Source organism: Bos indicus, chromosome 7 (assembly GCF_029378745.1).
Source record: "Bos indicus isolate NIAB-ARS_2022 breed Sahiwal x Tharparkar chromosome 7, NIAB-ARS_B.indTharparkar_mat_pri_1.0, whole genome shotgun sequence".
Classification (NCBI taxonomy): Eukaryota; Metazoa; Chordata; class Mammalia; order Artiodactyla; family Bovidae; genus Bos; species Bos indicus.
In genome coordinates, this window is record NC_091766.1 from 26,406,589 (window position 1) to 26,424,079 (window position 17,491).

Below are 17,491 nucleotides of genomic sequence, written 5' to 3' on the forward strand. Positions count from 1 at the left end.
TAACTCTGCACTTTAGATCACAGTTTTTATATATGTTTGCCTTTTTTCATATCTCTCAAACTGAATTTCACAGATCTTAAGACACATAGATACCCTTCTGCTGCTGCTGCTAAGTCACTTCAGTCGTGTCCGACTCTGTGCGACCCCATAGACGGCAGCCCATGAGGCTCCCCGTCCCTGGGATTCTCCAGGCAAGAACACTGGAGTGGGTTGCCATTTCCTTCTCCTTCTACATCTTATCAAATGTCAGCAGAAGGTTTCATACAACCATGTCCTGGCAGTCACCATGCTGACAATGATAATGAGAAACATTCTGATTCGGAGATGTTGCTGTTGTTGTTCAGTTGCGAAGTCGTGTCTGGCTCTTTGTGATCCCATGGACCGCAACACACCAGGCTTCCCTATCCTTCACTATTTCCCGGAGTTTGCTCAAGTTCATGTCCATTGAGTTGGTGATGCTATCTAAACATCTCATCCTCTGCTCCTTTTGCCTTCAATCTTTCCCAGTATCAGGGTCTTTTCCAATGAGTCAGAGATATTAAGCTGTGAAAAACTGTGCCCCTGAGTCATGAAGTAGTATAATAATGACAATGAGCTTGATCCTCACAGGGAGGATGATAATAACTCCCTTTCCGGGAACACCAGCACTCTGTGCAGTACTGTGGGAGTTCAGATACTATATCCAGTTTAGAGATTAGCCTGGGAAAGTGTATCAGAAGCCCCTGACTCATAAATTCATCTTTGTGGATTTTTCCAAAGGAAACAAACATAAGTATATAAAGACAACATCAATTCACAATAGTTAACCATTAATAATGTTTACAAATTGTGCCACCGATACTGTTGAAAGCACCTGAGACAGATGAACGACCACAGTGTCCCTATGAAGCAGGGACTACAGTCACCCTTATTTTATTGAAAAAACTGATAACAGCTGATATGCTTAAAGTCATACAGGTTAAAAGGAGTGAAGAACAGATCTCTTGTCTGTTTTCCAAACCACAATATTCTACCCTCTCCAAAGCTATAAGGATGTTTTTATAATAACAACAAAATTAGAAACAACCTAATTTTCTAGAAATAGAAGACTGGTAAAAAAAAAAATTGGTATAATCATGCAATGGAATACCATGCATCAATTGAAAGTGATATTGTAGAAGAATACTTAGTGAACTTGAAAAGTGAAAGTGAAAATTGCTCAGTTGTGTCTGACTCTTTGAGACCCCATGGATTATACAGTCCATGGAATTCCCCGTGCCAAAATACTGGAGTGGGTAGCCTTTCCCTTCTCCAGGGGATCTTCACAACCCAGGGATCAAACCCAAGTCTCCACATTGCAGGTGGATTCTTCACCAGCTGAGCCACAAGTGAAGTCCCAGTGAACTTGAAATGTTTGTAAATATCATAACTGTAAAAAGTAGACTAAAAATATGTATCACATGATTCAACTTTAGCAACAGACTAGAATCAACTACATGAAAAGCTAAAAGCTAAGTCGCTTCAGTCGTGTCCGACTCTGTGCGACCCCATGGACGGCAGCCCGCCAGGCTCCTCCATCCCTGGGATTCTCCAGGCAAGAACACTGGAGTGGGTTGCCATATCCTTCTCCAATGCATGAAAGTGAAAAGTGAAAGTGAAACTGTCATTAATTTAGGTTATAAATGACCTCACGTCAGCAACTGTATGTGACTGACCCTAATGTGCAGGGGAGAGAGGAGAAGAGAGAAAATGAAAGAGACACAGAGACAGATACTGAAAAGCTCTGTGGTCATATGGGACCACTTGGTTATTCTGGATCTTAAGACTGTGTGATTTTTCTCTAATTCATCTGAATTAACTAGATTTTCTAAATTCTCTGCAATTGAATGTATCCTTCTGGTGGGAGGAGAAAAGCAAGCGAAAAGTTATGTTTTTAAATAGTTGGATCTGCTAAGCATTTGTATTGTGTCATGCTCTATGCTCCATGCTTTACCCACCTCCCTCTAGTCCTTACAGCACCAACAAAGTGGTATAATTACCACCTTTAGCACACAGAGGATATTTAGGATGAGAACATTTAGGTAAAACATCCAAAAACACTCAGCTGTGGCATCAGTATCCAAACCCAAGGTTGTCCACAAACAAAAGTCCAGACGCTTTTCACAAGGCCATTCTGCTCCTGAGGCAGTGAAATTAAGTATTTTGGTTAAACATAATACCTCACAATGATGTGTTTCATCTAATATGATCCATTAAGATGGAGCAGCCAATGATAAGACCTTCCATTGAGCAAGCTTATAGGGTCAGCCAGTGACTCAACAATGAGGGGCACTGAAAATAGGAAAATATCTCAGTAGTGAAAACATAGGGTGTTTCTCAAAGAGAAAATAAAATGAAGGGGATGGTCAGATCTGAAGAGCTTCTGTAAGTTGAAAATGATTCTCTGCAAACAAAAGAACCAGTGAGCTCACTGTGAAAACAATACTGATGCCATTAGCTGAGTACTCTGACTGGAAAACTAGGTCCACACAGTACGTGCTCTCAAGATGCAGGTGGTGAGTGAGTGAAAGAGCACACACAGAACAGGGTAACTAACTAGGACAAGCGGAGAAACCTGCAAAACCATCATCACAATTCTAGGTACATTCTCTCCTCCTAACCTACTTCAGGTCCATCTAGTCAAGGCTATGGTTTTTCCAGTGGTCACGTATGAATGTGAGAGTTGGACTGTGAAGAAAGCTGAGCACCGAAGAATTGATGCTTTTGAACTGTGGTGTTGGAGAAGACTCTTGAGAGTCTCTTGGACTGCAAGGAAATCCACCCAGTCCATCCTAAAGATCAGTCCTGGTTGTTCATTGGAGGGACTGATGCTGAGGCTAAAGCTCCAGTACTTTGGCCACCTCATGCGAAGAGTTGACTCATTGGAAAAGACCCTGATGCTGGGAGGGATTGGGGGCAGGAGAAGAAGGGGACAACGGAGGATGAGAGGGCTGGACGGCATCACCGACTCGATAGACATGAGTTTGAGTGAACTCTGGTAGTTGGTGATGGACAGGGAGGCCTGGCGTGCTGCGATTCATGGGGTCACAGAGTCGGATACGACTGAGCAACTGAACTGAACCTACTTCAAACCCTTAGTTTAGCTTTCCATGCAAAAAACAGGGAAAGAGAGAAGAGATTTCAAGATGCATTGAGTTTTGAAGATATGTCAGCATATGCAGCTATTTCATTTTATCCTCATAATAACTAAATGAGGTAGGTATAATTATTCCAACATACCATGTGAAAAATGGACTTAGATGATAATTTGCTCAAAGTCACTTAGCGTTCAAGTAGCAAAAGCAAGAGTTCAACCCAAACCCAGCAACGCCTCCCAAGCTGTGATCTTGCACATGCCCTGCAGACCATCCCATGTCACCAACACAATTACAGGACCTGCTACCAGTGCACGTTACTGGCTTTTGCCAGCTTTTCAAGGGGGAACAGTGTAGAACCAAAGGCACACAGGTGTTTTGAGATGTAATACTTGTTTGCCTAAATGACAGTTCCCAGGTTCCAAAGTGTTAGTAGCAGGCTCATCAGAACCATTTGATAAGGAATGTTCCAACATGTCCACAGCCACACACGTATTGACAAAACCAAGGCCGCAGGAAAAAATCTTTGAACAAGTGAGAGATGGTTTAGTAAATCTCTTGTTTTTGTATAGACCAAGAATAAAGAAAGGAGAACAATTAGAGATACAGAGACATACTAAATGGAGAGAGACTCCTGGAGGAAGGATCAAGGGCACATTACTATACTGCCTTACCCAAAGGACTCCCTCATCAGGGGGAAAAAAAAGGATGAAATCATTTTTCCCTGAGAGAAAAGAGTAATGTTTACCATCACATTCACCTTGTTATAAAATTCATCAATCACTTAGCTGGGGTACAATCACTTAACACTGGACAGGCCTGGACCTTCACGGGGACACTGCAACTTCTTAGCCATGAAATTTGAACAAGTTTCTGACTTTTATTATACTTAATTTTCTGTCAAATGGGGATGGTGAAACATACTAATTACATCTAAAATACTTGTTGGTATGTGTGACACAGCATAGATCTGGTGGCAGCAGCAATTTTATTCTGTGGTTGGCTCAGTGAAATGTCCCAACCCTGAAAAAAACATCCTCCAGCTGTATATGAGGCCGGAATAACAGGCCTGTCGTTGGTTTGTATTATTTGTTTGTCTTGCATGAATCATTCATGCCAAAAAGGACAAGTTGGTTCTCACAATGTGAATTCCAAAAAACAACTTGCCCAGTAACTCCATAAAGTAAAAAATAAGCCCTGGTATCCCTCTTTTCATCCACTTTTTTTTTTTTAATAAAGCTAATTGGAAAAAGCTCAGGCCTGGGATGAAACCCAGTGTTAATTTACATCCTATTCTTAATTGTCAATTAAAAACTGGATTTAGAAATTTCTCATTTGCTGATGATTAATGTGTCCAGAGGTGCAGGCTCATAAATGGAGCTCAGAAATGTAAAAGGATAAACTTAGAAACAAATATGTGAACTTCTTAGAAATCATCCTCTTGGAGTAAAGAGGTAGATGGTGATAAATAGAATCTGGAGGATCTGCCATATTAGAAGGTGTCAATCCCAGGACTTGATTTTTTCCCAGCTTATCTACATCCACCAAGACCACAGAAACAGCCTTGAGACACATATTGAAGTATAATATACTTTCTTAAAACAATTGGTTCTGAATGATAGAGAACAACAAAAGGGCTCAATTCTGTGTACTTGTGTTATGCTATGCTATGCTAAGTCACTTCAGTCGTGTCTGACTCTGTGTGACCCCATAGACGGCAGCCCACCAGGCTTCCCCGTCCCTGGGATTCTCCAGGCAAGAACATTGGAGTGGGTTGCCATTTCCTTCTCCAATGCATGAAAGTGAAAAGAGAAAGTGAAATAGGGCTAAACAAACCTTAGATGAACTAAGTAGTCCATTTTTTATTCTGTGTTTTTCTTTTGTCTTAGTTTAATACTTTTGGAATCAAAGAAGTAAAATTGTGGAATTACCTGGAGTTCAAGAACCTTGTGGATACATCTCTGCTGCTGCTGCTGTCATTTCAGTCATGTCCAACTCTGTGCGACCCATCTCTACCAGACACTTAAAACGGGATAATGTATTGAATCTTAGAACTCATGTTTATCATAGGGAAAGTGACGTCAGTTTATAATACATAACTACCCTCACCAGGGTTGCTGTTTGAAGTAACTATAAGTGCCCTTAACATCTAAATGTCAAGCATCTATTAGGTTATATCAGTCAGCTATACGGACTTAAAAATATATTTTTACATGGAGTTTCAGTGTGATGTTCTCCATTGACTTTAAGCACAGGATAATCTGTGATTATTAGAGAAATTAGCAGGAAAGAAAATTCAGCCTTTCGTAGTCTCATATGTAAACAAAGCACCAATAAGTCATTTTCAAGAAAGCGTCTCTATAGAGTGAGTAGCTTTTAGAAGAGACCAAAATAATTTTCTGCTGTCTCAAAGGATAGAAAAACACGATTCTTCCTGAAACATATACCCTTTCTTCCCAAGCCGTGGTTCCCTCGGGGTCTTTTATCTCCCTATGATTTCATTCCTTGTGCCTCGGGCTAACAAGGCTATGCTGTGTCATTCCCTTTTGTTAATGTAGAAGAAAAGATCCTCATTCAAAACATCAAGTGCTTTAAAAATAAAACAAGTTTGTAAAGCTTCTCCATCCATGAAGAAGAACAATAAAAATGTATTTTCCAGATCCTCTGAAAGCACTAAAACCTCACGTCCTTCACATGTCAAAAAGCCGGCTGGAGAGCTGACAGCATGCCAGCAATCGCTGTTGACAGCCACCCAGTGCTGTTTATATTAATATTATTCAGTGGCTGAGAGAGAACCTTTATTCTTCTTCTTCAAAAAAAATGTTTATTAAATGAAGTTTGGAAGCATGAACTGTCATTTTTTGACTACAGTGGATGCTTATCCCAAGCGATGAACCAGGGAAAAGGGTGTGAAATGTTTATTCTTTAATGTGTCTAAATATAAATGCTGATGTCTCTCAATGAGAGCATATTGATGACTCTATTCATGGTACAGGAAAATCTCCAGGATATACATTGTAGGCTTGGATTTGTAAGGGATTTGTGGGGATTACGTTTATATTCACTGAAGTCAAAAGCATAATAACCACCTCGGGAGCCATTACAGGATATTTTGCTTTATAAAGTCTTGCCATAGTTTTGCTCTTTTGCTCATTCATTCTTTCCTAAGTTCTTTTTGTTGAGCACTTACTATTGCTCCTAAGACCTGTCCTATAGCTTTCTTTATCTACTGGAAGAGACTGGCCCACAGTGAGACTTATCAGAAAAGAACATGCTAATATTATAAGCCTTGCTTTGGTGTTGGAGAAGACTCTTGAGAGTCCCTTGGACAGCAAGGAGATCAAACCAGTCCATCCTAAAAGAAATCAACCCTGAATATTAACTGGAAGGACTGATGCTGAAGCTGAAGTTCCAATACTTTGGCCACCTGATGCGAAGAGCCAACTCATTGGAAAGGACCCTGATACTGGGAAAGATTGAGGGCAGGAGGAGAAGGGGACAACAGAGGATGAGATGATTGGATGGCATCCCTGACTCAATGGACATGAGTTTGAGCAAACTCCTGGAGATGGTGAAGGACAGGGAAGCCTGGCAGACTGAAATCCATGGGGACACAGAGTCAGACACGACTGAGTAGTTAAACAACAATAAGCCTTGCAGTGCACAGGATGCTTGAGGAACACAGAAGCCTTCAATCCATTGCCTTATATCTAGAGGCCTTATATCCTCTGGGCAGAGGACAGCAAGAACGGCAGAAGGCTCCCAGAGGAGGAGGGCTGGAGGTGAGTACCGAAGGATATGTACTCAGGACTACCACTGTGCAAATACTTATTACCTCCATCATAGATGTGGGAGTCTAAAAGGCCTTAAATAATCTGCTTAAACTGCAACAGTAAGGAAAGTTCAGTTCAGTTCAGTCGCTCAGTTGTGTCCAACTCTGCGACCCCATGAATCGCAGCATGCCAGGCCTCCCTGTCCATCACCAACTCCCGGAGTTCACTCAGACTCACGTCCATCGAGTCAGTGATGCCATCCAGCCATCTCATCCTCTGTCGTCCCCTTCTCCTCTTGCCCCCAATCCCTCCCAGCACTGAAATCACTGGAGCCTGAGCTCGGTGATTTCGAAGGAAGGCAGGACCTCAGGTCATGCCCTTTTCTAGAAGACACTGGACCACTTCCTCCTTGACTCCTTTTGCCTATGTATTTGTAGATGGACTTCTAATCCTATTAAACTGAAAACGTTTGAAAAAAGAGGTAGAACCTTACTCATCCCTCGAATCTCCTATTTATATCCATTACTGCTCCTGAAACATTTATGCCTTCATTCTTTCCTTCCACAAATATTTACTGAGAATCATTGGGTACCCAGAACTATGCTAGACATTAGGTGAATAAATTAGCTAGGCAGCAGTGAAGAAAACAGACAAAATTCATGTTTCTATGGGCCTCATATCCTGGAGGGAGATACAGACCAAAAAAAGAAGTGAACAAATGAAATATTTTCAAATAGTGCCATAAAAAATTAAAAAGAAGATGTAATAGATAGGTATGGGGGAATATTCTTTATATAGAGTCAGGGAAAGCCACTCCTGGTGGCGACACTTAGTAAGTCCACTGGCCTTAAGAAGCCAGCCATGCAAAGTTCCAAGGAGGAGAGCATTTTCGTCAGAGAAAACATCAAGTGCAAACGCAAAAATGGAACTACTGTGTTCCAGGAAAAACAGGCAGAGGCTAAGCAGTGTGGTACCCCGAGTGATTGGTGGGATGAGAAGGGGGCAGGAAGGTATGGACGGACAGATCAAACAGGGCTTGGTGGACTACATCAGGGCTTTGGCATTTTATCTAACAATAATAGGAAATACTGAGGAGTTTTCAGAAGGGGAGCAGCATGTTCTGAAGTACATTTTGACAAGATTACTCTGGTCTCAGAAGAGAGAACTGACCCCAATGGGGCTTGAGTAGATGCAACAGTAGGGAGACTATAGTGATCACAATTAAGAGAAGATGGTGGCTTGGATTTGAATAGCACCAGGAAAGAGTAGCAAAAGGTTAGATTTTTGAGGTTGAACCAGGATTTTCTGATAAACAGATATACAGGGCAATTACTCGAAGCTAAAAAAAAAAACACAGGAAAAAAATCAATAAATGATGTGTAGTGGAGTTAAATAAAATGACAGTCCAGCCTTGTATTTACAGCTTATGAACTGACTAGCGCAGGTAACATAAACATCTATAGTGTTCTCAGGACGCCCAGAGCAATACAAACCAGACATGAATTCATCTGGTAAGGACATTCATGGTCAGAGGTTGGGAGAAAAACAACACCAGAGGCTCTGTCTGGGGAGCCTCTTGGCAAGCAACTGTGAAGGAAGAGAGGCTCCTGCTCAAGAAGGGTGTGGCCTGCAGGGCAAAATGTGTGTGCGCACGGGTGCTTTGTCATGTCCGACTCTGAGACCCCATGGACTGCAGTCCACCAGGCTCCTCTGTCCATGGGACTTTCGATGCAAGGAATACTAGAGTGTGTTGCCATTTTCCTTCTCCAGGGGATCGTCCCAACTCAGGGATCGAACTCAAATCTCTGGTATCTCCTGCACTGGCTGGTGGATTCTTTACCACTGAGTGCGTCACCTAGAAATGAGATATCCACAAAGAGCCGCTCCATCTATTCTCTAGTCCACAGACTGGATTGATTCCAAGTCTGGTGGGAGGCACATTTGTCACACAAGGAATTGTTAAGTAAGTAGGACTTCTCTGGTGGTTCAAATGGTAAACAATCTGCCTGCAGTGCAGGAGACCCAGGTTCGATCCCTGGGTTGGGAAGATCCACTGGAGAAGGGAATGGCAACCCACTCTGGTATTCTTGCCTGGAGAATCCCCATGGACAGAGGAGCCTAGCAGGCTACTGTTCATAGGTTCGCAGAGTTGGACAGGACTGAGTGACTAACACGTTCACATCATTTATTGAGCCGTTATCATGCTGCCAGGAACAGTGCTGAGTGCTGAGTACTCAGCAGATATTGTATCATTTAATTTTCACAAGTATATGACATAGATACTTTGAAACTTCTTTTAAGCTTAGCAAAGTGAGGCATCGAAACAGTACAGAATTGAGAACCATGAAGTCTACTGCCGTTCAGTTCCAAAAGGGAGTTGGGTGAGTAGAAGTGGAAGAGATTGTCTGCCTCTCCAAAGAGGAACCAACAACAGCTCAGATTTCAGACTTTCACAAAGGCAAAATCAGCAGTTTCTATGTGTGACCGCTATCACTCACGCAGTCCATCATTGAAATTGCTTTCATGTAGCTCTGATGAAACATTCATTCTGAGCTCAGTCTTTCCCACCTACCATCAATGTCTGGCCCCCAGGCCAGTGAACCCAAATGATCCACTCTTATTCCTGCTGCTCCATCAACCTGATTTCTAAAGCAATTCTGACAGTGCAATGGGGATGTTAACAACTTGCCACAAGGATTGGGCTCCAGTATCTTCTCTCCCCAGACAACATCGATCCTCCATTGTATCTAGTCAATAGACCTTCACATCAACAGACCTTGCTGGCAAACAAGTCAGCTTTTTGTGCCTTACAATTTCTGGTTTGTAATATCTTTCAAATGGATTCCCCCATTCGAATATACTGCAGGCAAATTCTTATTACTTACTCCAAGCAGCACAGCACGTTTGCTTTATCTAAAAGGTTATCTGTGTTATTAAAGCTGTATTGGAAATGTTTGGGCAAATTTGGCCTCCTAGGCATGTTTTCACTAATTCTAAGTACATTTAACCAGAAATGCTATTGATGACTAAATAAACCTCAGTTTGGATATTTTAGATGAAAATTAATTTCCATTTTTTGCTTCTACTTGGTACTAGTGTCAAAAGTCTGGGGAACAAGCATTTGAGAACTATTTGCTGGCTGCTGGCTGACTTAGGATATGTGTCTCTGTGTGTTTCTGGATATGCCCTCTTACCAGAGGAGAAATAAATTTCACTATAGACCTTTAGAAAATCACAAATAGAATTATATGGGCTGAGAGAACAAATGTGTTATTGCTACTCATACAAAAGGTTTAAAGGGTTTCTGAAACAAAGAAAGGTCTTGGGGGTTGCAGACACATATTTATGAGAGTAAATCACACACAAAATCATACGTTTGAAAGGGAAGATACATATAATCTGGTCCAACATCCTTAATGTTACAAATGAGGAAATTACAAATTACTAAGGCATCCAACCAAATTGGTGTCGTTTTAATGCCATGTTTGTACATGCTCCACATCTCTCAGGAACTTCCCTTCGCTATTTTGTCTGGTGGTGTCAGTCCTGCCTCCTGCTGTCATTCCCCTCGGCATCCCTGACCTCGTCACCTTCATGAAACCTCCTTTCCCACTTCAGAAGGCACCATACCCTTGCGGTTAAAATTACTGGCTCTGAATGAGATGCAAGTCCAGCTCCATTCTTTACCAGAAGTATAAACGTAGGCCAGACACTTAACTTTTCTGTGCCTCCATTTTCTCATCTGTAAAATAGGAACAAGAATCGTAACTCTCTCATCCTGTTGAGCATTGAATGAGGTTATTTCCTATAAAGCCCTTGCAATAATGCTTGGCACATAGGAAGCACCCGTTAATGATGATGCTGTCATCATTAACGTGTCTAACTTCTGCTCCTCTTGGTATCAGCAGGTCATCTCTTCTCTAGTTCACCAAAAGAAGAAAGGTCATCAAATATGAATTCGCTCAGATCCTCCTCCCCACTGCCTATGAGCTCCTGAGCCCAGAAACCTATCCACATGCTGCCAGCTACTCTTTCCTCCCTCACTCTGCTGGGAACCGGAAATACTTTGTACTTCAATCCTTCCATCAGAGTCAGGATGCCATCTGTCTTCTCAGGAGCCATGTTCCCTCATTTAAATGACCTCTCAATTAAACCTCCAGACTTTCCCTCTCTTACTACCCTCTCAGCCTCTTTAACCTTCAAACACAATCAAAAGCAAACAAACACTCACAAAACTTGCTCTTGAGCTTGCATCTGTCTTTTACTAACTCCCTGTCTCTTTGCTCCTTCTTGTTGACCTTCCAGCTAAGCTTTCGGAAGATGAGTCTATGGCTTTAGCATCTTTGCATCACCCGTCACCACACAGCAGTCTGATTTCTGTTTCCAGCACTACATCAGGTCCTTCTTTTTAGTCCACCCGGAACATCTCTCACTGCTCTACCCAGCACCATTTCTGGCTCCTTCCATCCACCTCTTCTCCTGAGGCTGTTCTCTTCCCCAGGACAAGACACTTACATGTCTGTCTACTTTCCTACGGGCTTCGATCTCTGTGGGTCCAGCAACTGCCAATGGTTTCTCTATCCCCAGCATCCAGCACAGTTCCTTGCACACGTAATCAACGAAAAAGTTCACATCATGAACACATGAATGACCTTCTCAGAGTCACACATTCAATCTCGTTAAATGCAACAAACATTCACTGTGCTCCAGTCACATGACAGCAGAGTGGAGGCTAAAGAGATTAATAATACACAGACCCTACCCTCCAGGAGTTATCATCCAGTGAGAGAAGAGAAATCCAGGATTGACGAACAGACCCAAGATATTGATGGGGTAGGAACAGAGAGAGAACAGGAAAGAGGAGGAAAGAAAGAAGTGGCGGTAAGATAGATTAACATCATATAGGCTAGGGTACACATCAGGATGCCAATAAACATAAAATATGTATATGCTTTTTTAAAAAAATCATTTAATCAAATTTAAAAAGAAGCAATATGCCTAAGTCTAGTTGAATAAATCATGATTTCACTCCAAGCAAACAAACTCTGCTCAGTTCTCACATACCTGGTGTTTCATACAGAGGATACATTGAGACTCAGAAACTCTGACCATATACTACATATAGGAATCTGTCCATCTGCTGACAAGGTGAACAGTCATACTAAATCTCCAAAGGCGGCCTTTGTAAACTTGTGCTTGGGAAGGTAACTGTCAGACTTAATCTCCCATGTATATATCCAGAAAGAAAAAATATACAAGACAGATAGTTGTGTGTGACAGTTATCAATTTCTTTATTTAAACTCATAATGTAAATTAAAGGAGCTATTCTTCTGGTTGGAATGACTTATCCCAATCATCAACAGGAATTGGGTTGCGGCTACATAGTGGGAGAAAGCTGAACTCTGTCTGGAACCCAAGGGATTCGGTGGGGCACCTCTTGGAACTCACATGCCGAGTAGTAAAGCTTAATGGAAAGGTCAATGACCAAAAAAAGGCAGGACAACTGAGAATTCAGGAGTGGAGGTTTGAGTCATTCCTCCAGGCAAAGAACCCTAAGCAGCTGAGGTCTGGGCTGAGAAGGGAGATACCTGAAATGGGGAAGAAAGAGTCCATACACACAAGTACAGCCTGTGAGTCATTACAGAAAAGAGTTCTCTTTGCTTGTGACATCTACAGGTTTATTTGTAGAAGCTATTTTTTCTTCTGCTTCTTTGTATTTTATCTTATATAAAATAAAAGTTGTTGGAAGGTAATTTTACTATCTAGGTAACAAAATATTTGACTTCCTTGGTGGCTCAGGAATAAAGAACTTGCCTGCCAATGTAGGAGACGTGGGTTTGATCCCTGGGTTAGGAAGATCCCCTGGAGATGAAAATGGCAATCCATTCTAGTATTCCTGCCTGGGAAATCCCATGGACAGAGGAGCCTGGCAGGCTACAGTCCATGGGGTTTCAAAAGAGTCGGACATAGCAACTAAACTACAGCAACAACAAAATATTCAGTGTAACTTCATAAGAGTTTCAGGAAAATTTAACATAACCAGCACAGGATACTACAACTGTTGGTACCTGCATCTCTTTATTTTGAGAAAAGAGCAAACAGCATCCTAACTTGTAAGATGGCAGGCTGTGTTTTATTAGATGGAAATGCTGAGTTGCTTTGTTTATCTGCAAGAATTCAAATGCATATAGAAAGGTGTACAGGAGACCTAAGGACCCAAAGGAGTAGATTGGAGGTACTTTATTGCCTCTCAGTGCTAAAGTTATCCTCCATTTTTATCTACAAAATGGATATGGGCCGTGTAAATAGCCTTCCTTGCCAGCTGGCTGACTGTTAAGCACTTTCCTAGGGTGCTCAGAGACACTGCAAGAGGAAGGCGTTTCCCGTTGTGTTTCTAGTGTGCCAGCTCAGCTGACTCCTGAAGTGCCTGCTCCTCCAGCATGGGCAACTTCTTCAACATTCAGCTCCTACAGTGCACTGTGACGAGCAGCACCTATTAGCTAGCAACATCCCGGGCACCTCCCTTGGGCTACCAGTAACAGAGTGTTTCTGATAAGACATGTCTCCAGAACAGCTTTCCCAAGCATCCTGTAGAACAGATTTCTAGCAAGTTCCAGACAGCAGATTTCCAGCAAGTCCCATGAGGAGTAAACCACAGCAGCCTCTGCCATTCAGTAGGCTGTGGCTGTGTTCTCATAAGGTCTGTACCATACCCCTACTGGGGCTTCCTCTTTGCGTGAAAGTTCCATCTCAGCCCTCGGAGTATGGGTGTTCCTTATATTTGCCATTCTTGTATTCCTTTCAGTGTTGTCTACTTCCTACTAGCCAATGCCCACAACAATTTCTTGTTACAGCTAATAATTCTTTTTAATAAACCTTTCATGCTCAAGTTACAATATTTTCCAGGAGCAAAAAGCACCTCCAGTATCCAGATCTTGGTTTCTAAATACAATTCTTTAATGGCTCATTCTAGGACTGAAGTAGGAAAAACACAAAGTGAGACTGGAGAATCCGACAGTAGCAGAAAGTAAGGAAGTGCTCAAAAGACAGAACAAAACATAAGAGCCAAACAAAAGGACCAGGGCGTGTCAAAAGGACACAGAAGCCACCTAAAACAACGCCCGATTGCCAAATCTAGAGCAATTTAAGCAACGAAACAATATATTGATTTTTCATATAAATATATATAAGCCCACACTGATATAAATGACTGACTAAATGGGAGAGAATAAATAAATCTTCTTTGCAGATGAATTCCAAATAACATACATAGACAATCTCTCCTCCCAAAACCATGGAGCTTAATCCCTACCATTCACCCTTGAGGGTAGACTAGACTTAGTGACTTATTTCTGGAGAATAGAAATGGGAAAGAGAAAAATAATAACTTTATGTGGAGAAATCTGGCAAACACTACACATCACTAAATGATGAAGGTTAACCGAGTGATGACATCATCGATGTCATGTGAATATCATCATACCCCTGGTAGAATGTCATGAGGTGGGTACTTCAACTGTGTGGTATTCTTTTAAAAACTTGTACCCCTAGTCTAGTCATGAGGAAAACACAAACTGAGAGACATTCTGCAGGATACCTGGCTAGTTGTTGTCAAGGTAATGAAAAACAAAGGCTGAGTAATTGTCACAGACCAGAGAGGGCTGGAGAGACGTGACAATGCAGTATAGTGACCAGGACTGGATCTTGGAAAAGAAAGAGGACTTTAATAAAAAAAAATAATAATAATGAAATTCAAACAAAGTCTAGAGTTTAACAGCAATATACTAGTAGTGAACTAACTAGTAGTGCATTCAGGTCAATTTCTTTTGGCAATTAGTTTTGCCAAGCTAATGCTAACTTAAAATGTTAAAGGGAAAACCAGGTGTGGGTATGTGGAAACCCTCTACTATCTTGTAACTTTACTAAAATTGTTCCAAAATGAAAGGTTTAGTTGAAAAAATTATTGCAATTTCTGTCTCCTGATTGGACCCTGACTAATACAAGGAACTGATCTAACTAAAAAAGAAATAATTTTCTCAATCTAACATATAGTATCAAATATATGAATAATGATAACCAGAGAGGAGGGTACAGAGAGAGAAAAATCCTTGGGACCTAGGTCATTTTAACTCTGCTACTTAATAGGTTACTAGAGTATGCATTTGCTTCAAGAATTATTTGGCTGAATGATACTGGATGCTTGGGGCTGGTGCACTGGGACGACCCAGAGGGATGGTATGGGGAGGGAGAAGGGAGGAGGGTTCAGGATGGGGAACACATGTATACCTGTGGCGGATTCATGTTGATATATGGCAAAACCAATACAATATTGTAGAGTTAAAAAATAAAATAAAATAAATATATATATATATATATATAAAAGAATTATTTGGCTGAGAGTATTAAATCACACACCTCCTAATGAGGCATATTAGGGTAACAACTACAGACAAAACCCAGGTAACAAAATTCAGTGCTCTGACTCAGAACAGAATGTAGGTGCTTAAAAAAGGTGTCAGAAATGTTTTCTCAGATATCTGTCCATGTTTATTGATGCTTCTGTTCATGATAATACCAAAACATGAGCTGTGGAGAATAAACTAAAAGTCACCTCAGTATCTTCACCCAGAATTGAAAGAACATGTATTTCTTTCTAGAAGAATTCTAGAGGCTTCATTAAAAAGTTGGTCAATTCCAAAATAAAGCAACAGTTGTTTCTAGAAGGCCTAAATCAGTTCTAGAGGGTCTCAAACCCATGTTGGCTTTCCTTTCATTTATATACACTTCAGCCTGATCTCTTAGTACGAGGCAAGCTGCAGCTTTTAGGGGACAAAGTGTGACTATGACTAAAATTATTCCAAAACTTTCCCCCTGAAATTAGTAATAACAAATCTCATTTTTCAGAAGAAGAATACAGCCACTCTTCTCTTTCTCAAAGGTTTATACAATAATGTTATTTTTCTTCTAAATGTGTAGGCACAACTGATCTTTAAGCAGGAAAAACCAGTGAAAGCAACATTGCATTTGAGGTCAGTTGGCCAAAAAAATGGACATGAGCCAGATCCCACATCCTAAACATTTTGCCTCAGCAGTATGAACAAAATGCCCACTCTCCTCCTGATCTCCAGCAGAAGCCAAACTAAACCCTGCAAGACAGTTACCCATTGGAATGGGAACCCTGTCAGGGACAGAGACACATGCACACACACTCCCTAAGACACAATAAAAAGGCTCTCTCATATGGAATGTTCTGTGCACAGATAGCACAGGAGATTGATGCTGTTTTAGAGACAGCCAGGAAATCATAGGCCTAAAACAAAGTAGTTCTAACAAGATAAAGAATAACGTCCCCAATTCCAAAGGGAAGCAAGTAAAAATTCCTAAAACCAGCTTATCTATTATACACAGCCTGATGTTCTTTTTGCCTGGTTTCAGAAATTCTTTGGTGGCAACGAGGACAAATCTGTGTTTGTCATGAGAGCTTGGTAATTTGAAAACTATTATTCCCTTTCTCTAAATGTTAACATTTCATGCATTACAATTGAGTTGCACTTGAGCTCTTTCTCACATTTTTCAAGGCAAAATGAAGTATAAAGGAACAGGAAGAGTACACAATTACACACGCAGCAAGGAGTTAGCCAGAAAACTTAAGTTTTAACTGTGAAATTTAGAAAAGCAACTGTATTACATGACATTCCATCATTTAATCCTCATAATCATGAATACAGGATTTTAAGTGCAATTTGTTTATCATCCAAAACACCATCATCTTAGAATTATAATTCTAATACAATGGAGACAAATTATATATTATGAATTAGTACTAAATGGCATGAATTTTCATTTACTACCAGTAATTCACCCCAGTTATCTGAGAAAGTACTTATTATTGGTACCTCAGAATTCAGAGATAAATAAACAAGTTAAGCATTGAAAATATCAATTTTGCTTCTGCTTTAAAACCAACAAGTGGTAAATTGTCATCACCAAGAAAATATATTAGATATATGAACAAGTAAAAACAGATGTCAGAATACAATAGCTGTGTTACCACAACTGCCTTACTGAATGAAGGAATCTGAATTCTGGATCCTACTCTGGAATATGTATTCATATTCATAGAAGTATCAGAATCAGATTACTGAGATCTCCTGCTTTCCAAGTGCCTTTCTTTATACTCTATTCATAACAGTTCTATGTATAATACATGTCGAGATTTCAAAGAAACACTATTTGTGAGCTGGGTTGGGGATCCACACCACACTCTGCATTGGGCTGCAGAGGGAACCCATGGACACAAGGGGCTCATACAGCAAAAACATCCCGAGACAGACAAGGGCAGGTGCACACTCACCACTGGAGCAGTTGGTCCCACCCCAGCCAGGCTCACACTGACAGGTGTTTGGAGCAATGCAGCGACCATGGACACATTTATCAGCACAGTGGGCTGTCAGAGAGAAAAATCAATCAAATAAGGAAAGTTGGCACAAGAAAAAAAAAACCAACAACACAGCTGTTTCACATATCAGTCTCAAGTATCGCTTAAAAACAACATGCATTCTTGATAATTTTCTTCATTCCGTTCCTCAGGCCTCTTGCAGTCC

General features: G+C 41.0%; 1 protein-coding gene across 3 annotated transcripts in view; it reads right to left on the reverse strand.

Moving 5' to 3' along the window:
• The window catches only part of MEGF10 (multiple EGF like domains 10), a 269,210-nt gene that overhangs the window by 66,189 nt on the left and 185,530 nt on the right, over positions 1 to 17,491 (reverse strand). For all 3 annotated transcript variants that reach the window (XM_070793223.1, XM_019964614.2, XM_019964615.2), the window contains one exon: positions 17,242 to 17,334. In XM_070793223.1, the coding sequence (XP_070649324.1) occupies positions 17,242 to 17,334 (93 nt within the window). The remainder of the gene's footprint in view (positions 1 to 17,241; positions 17,335 to 17,491) is intronic.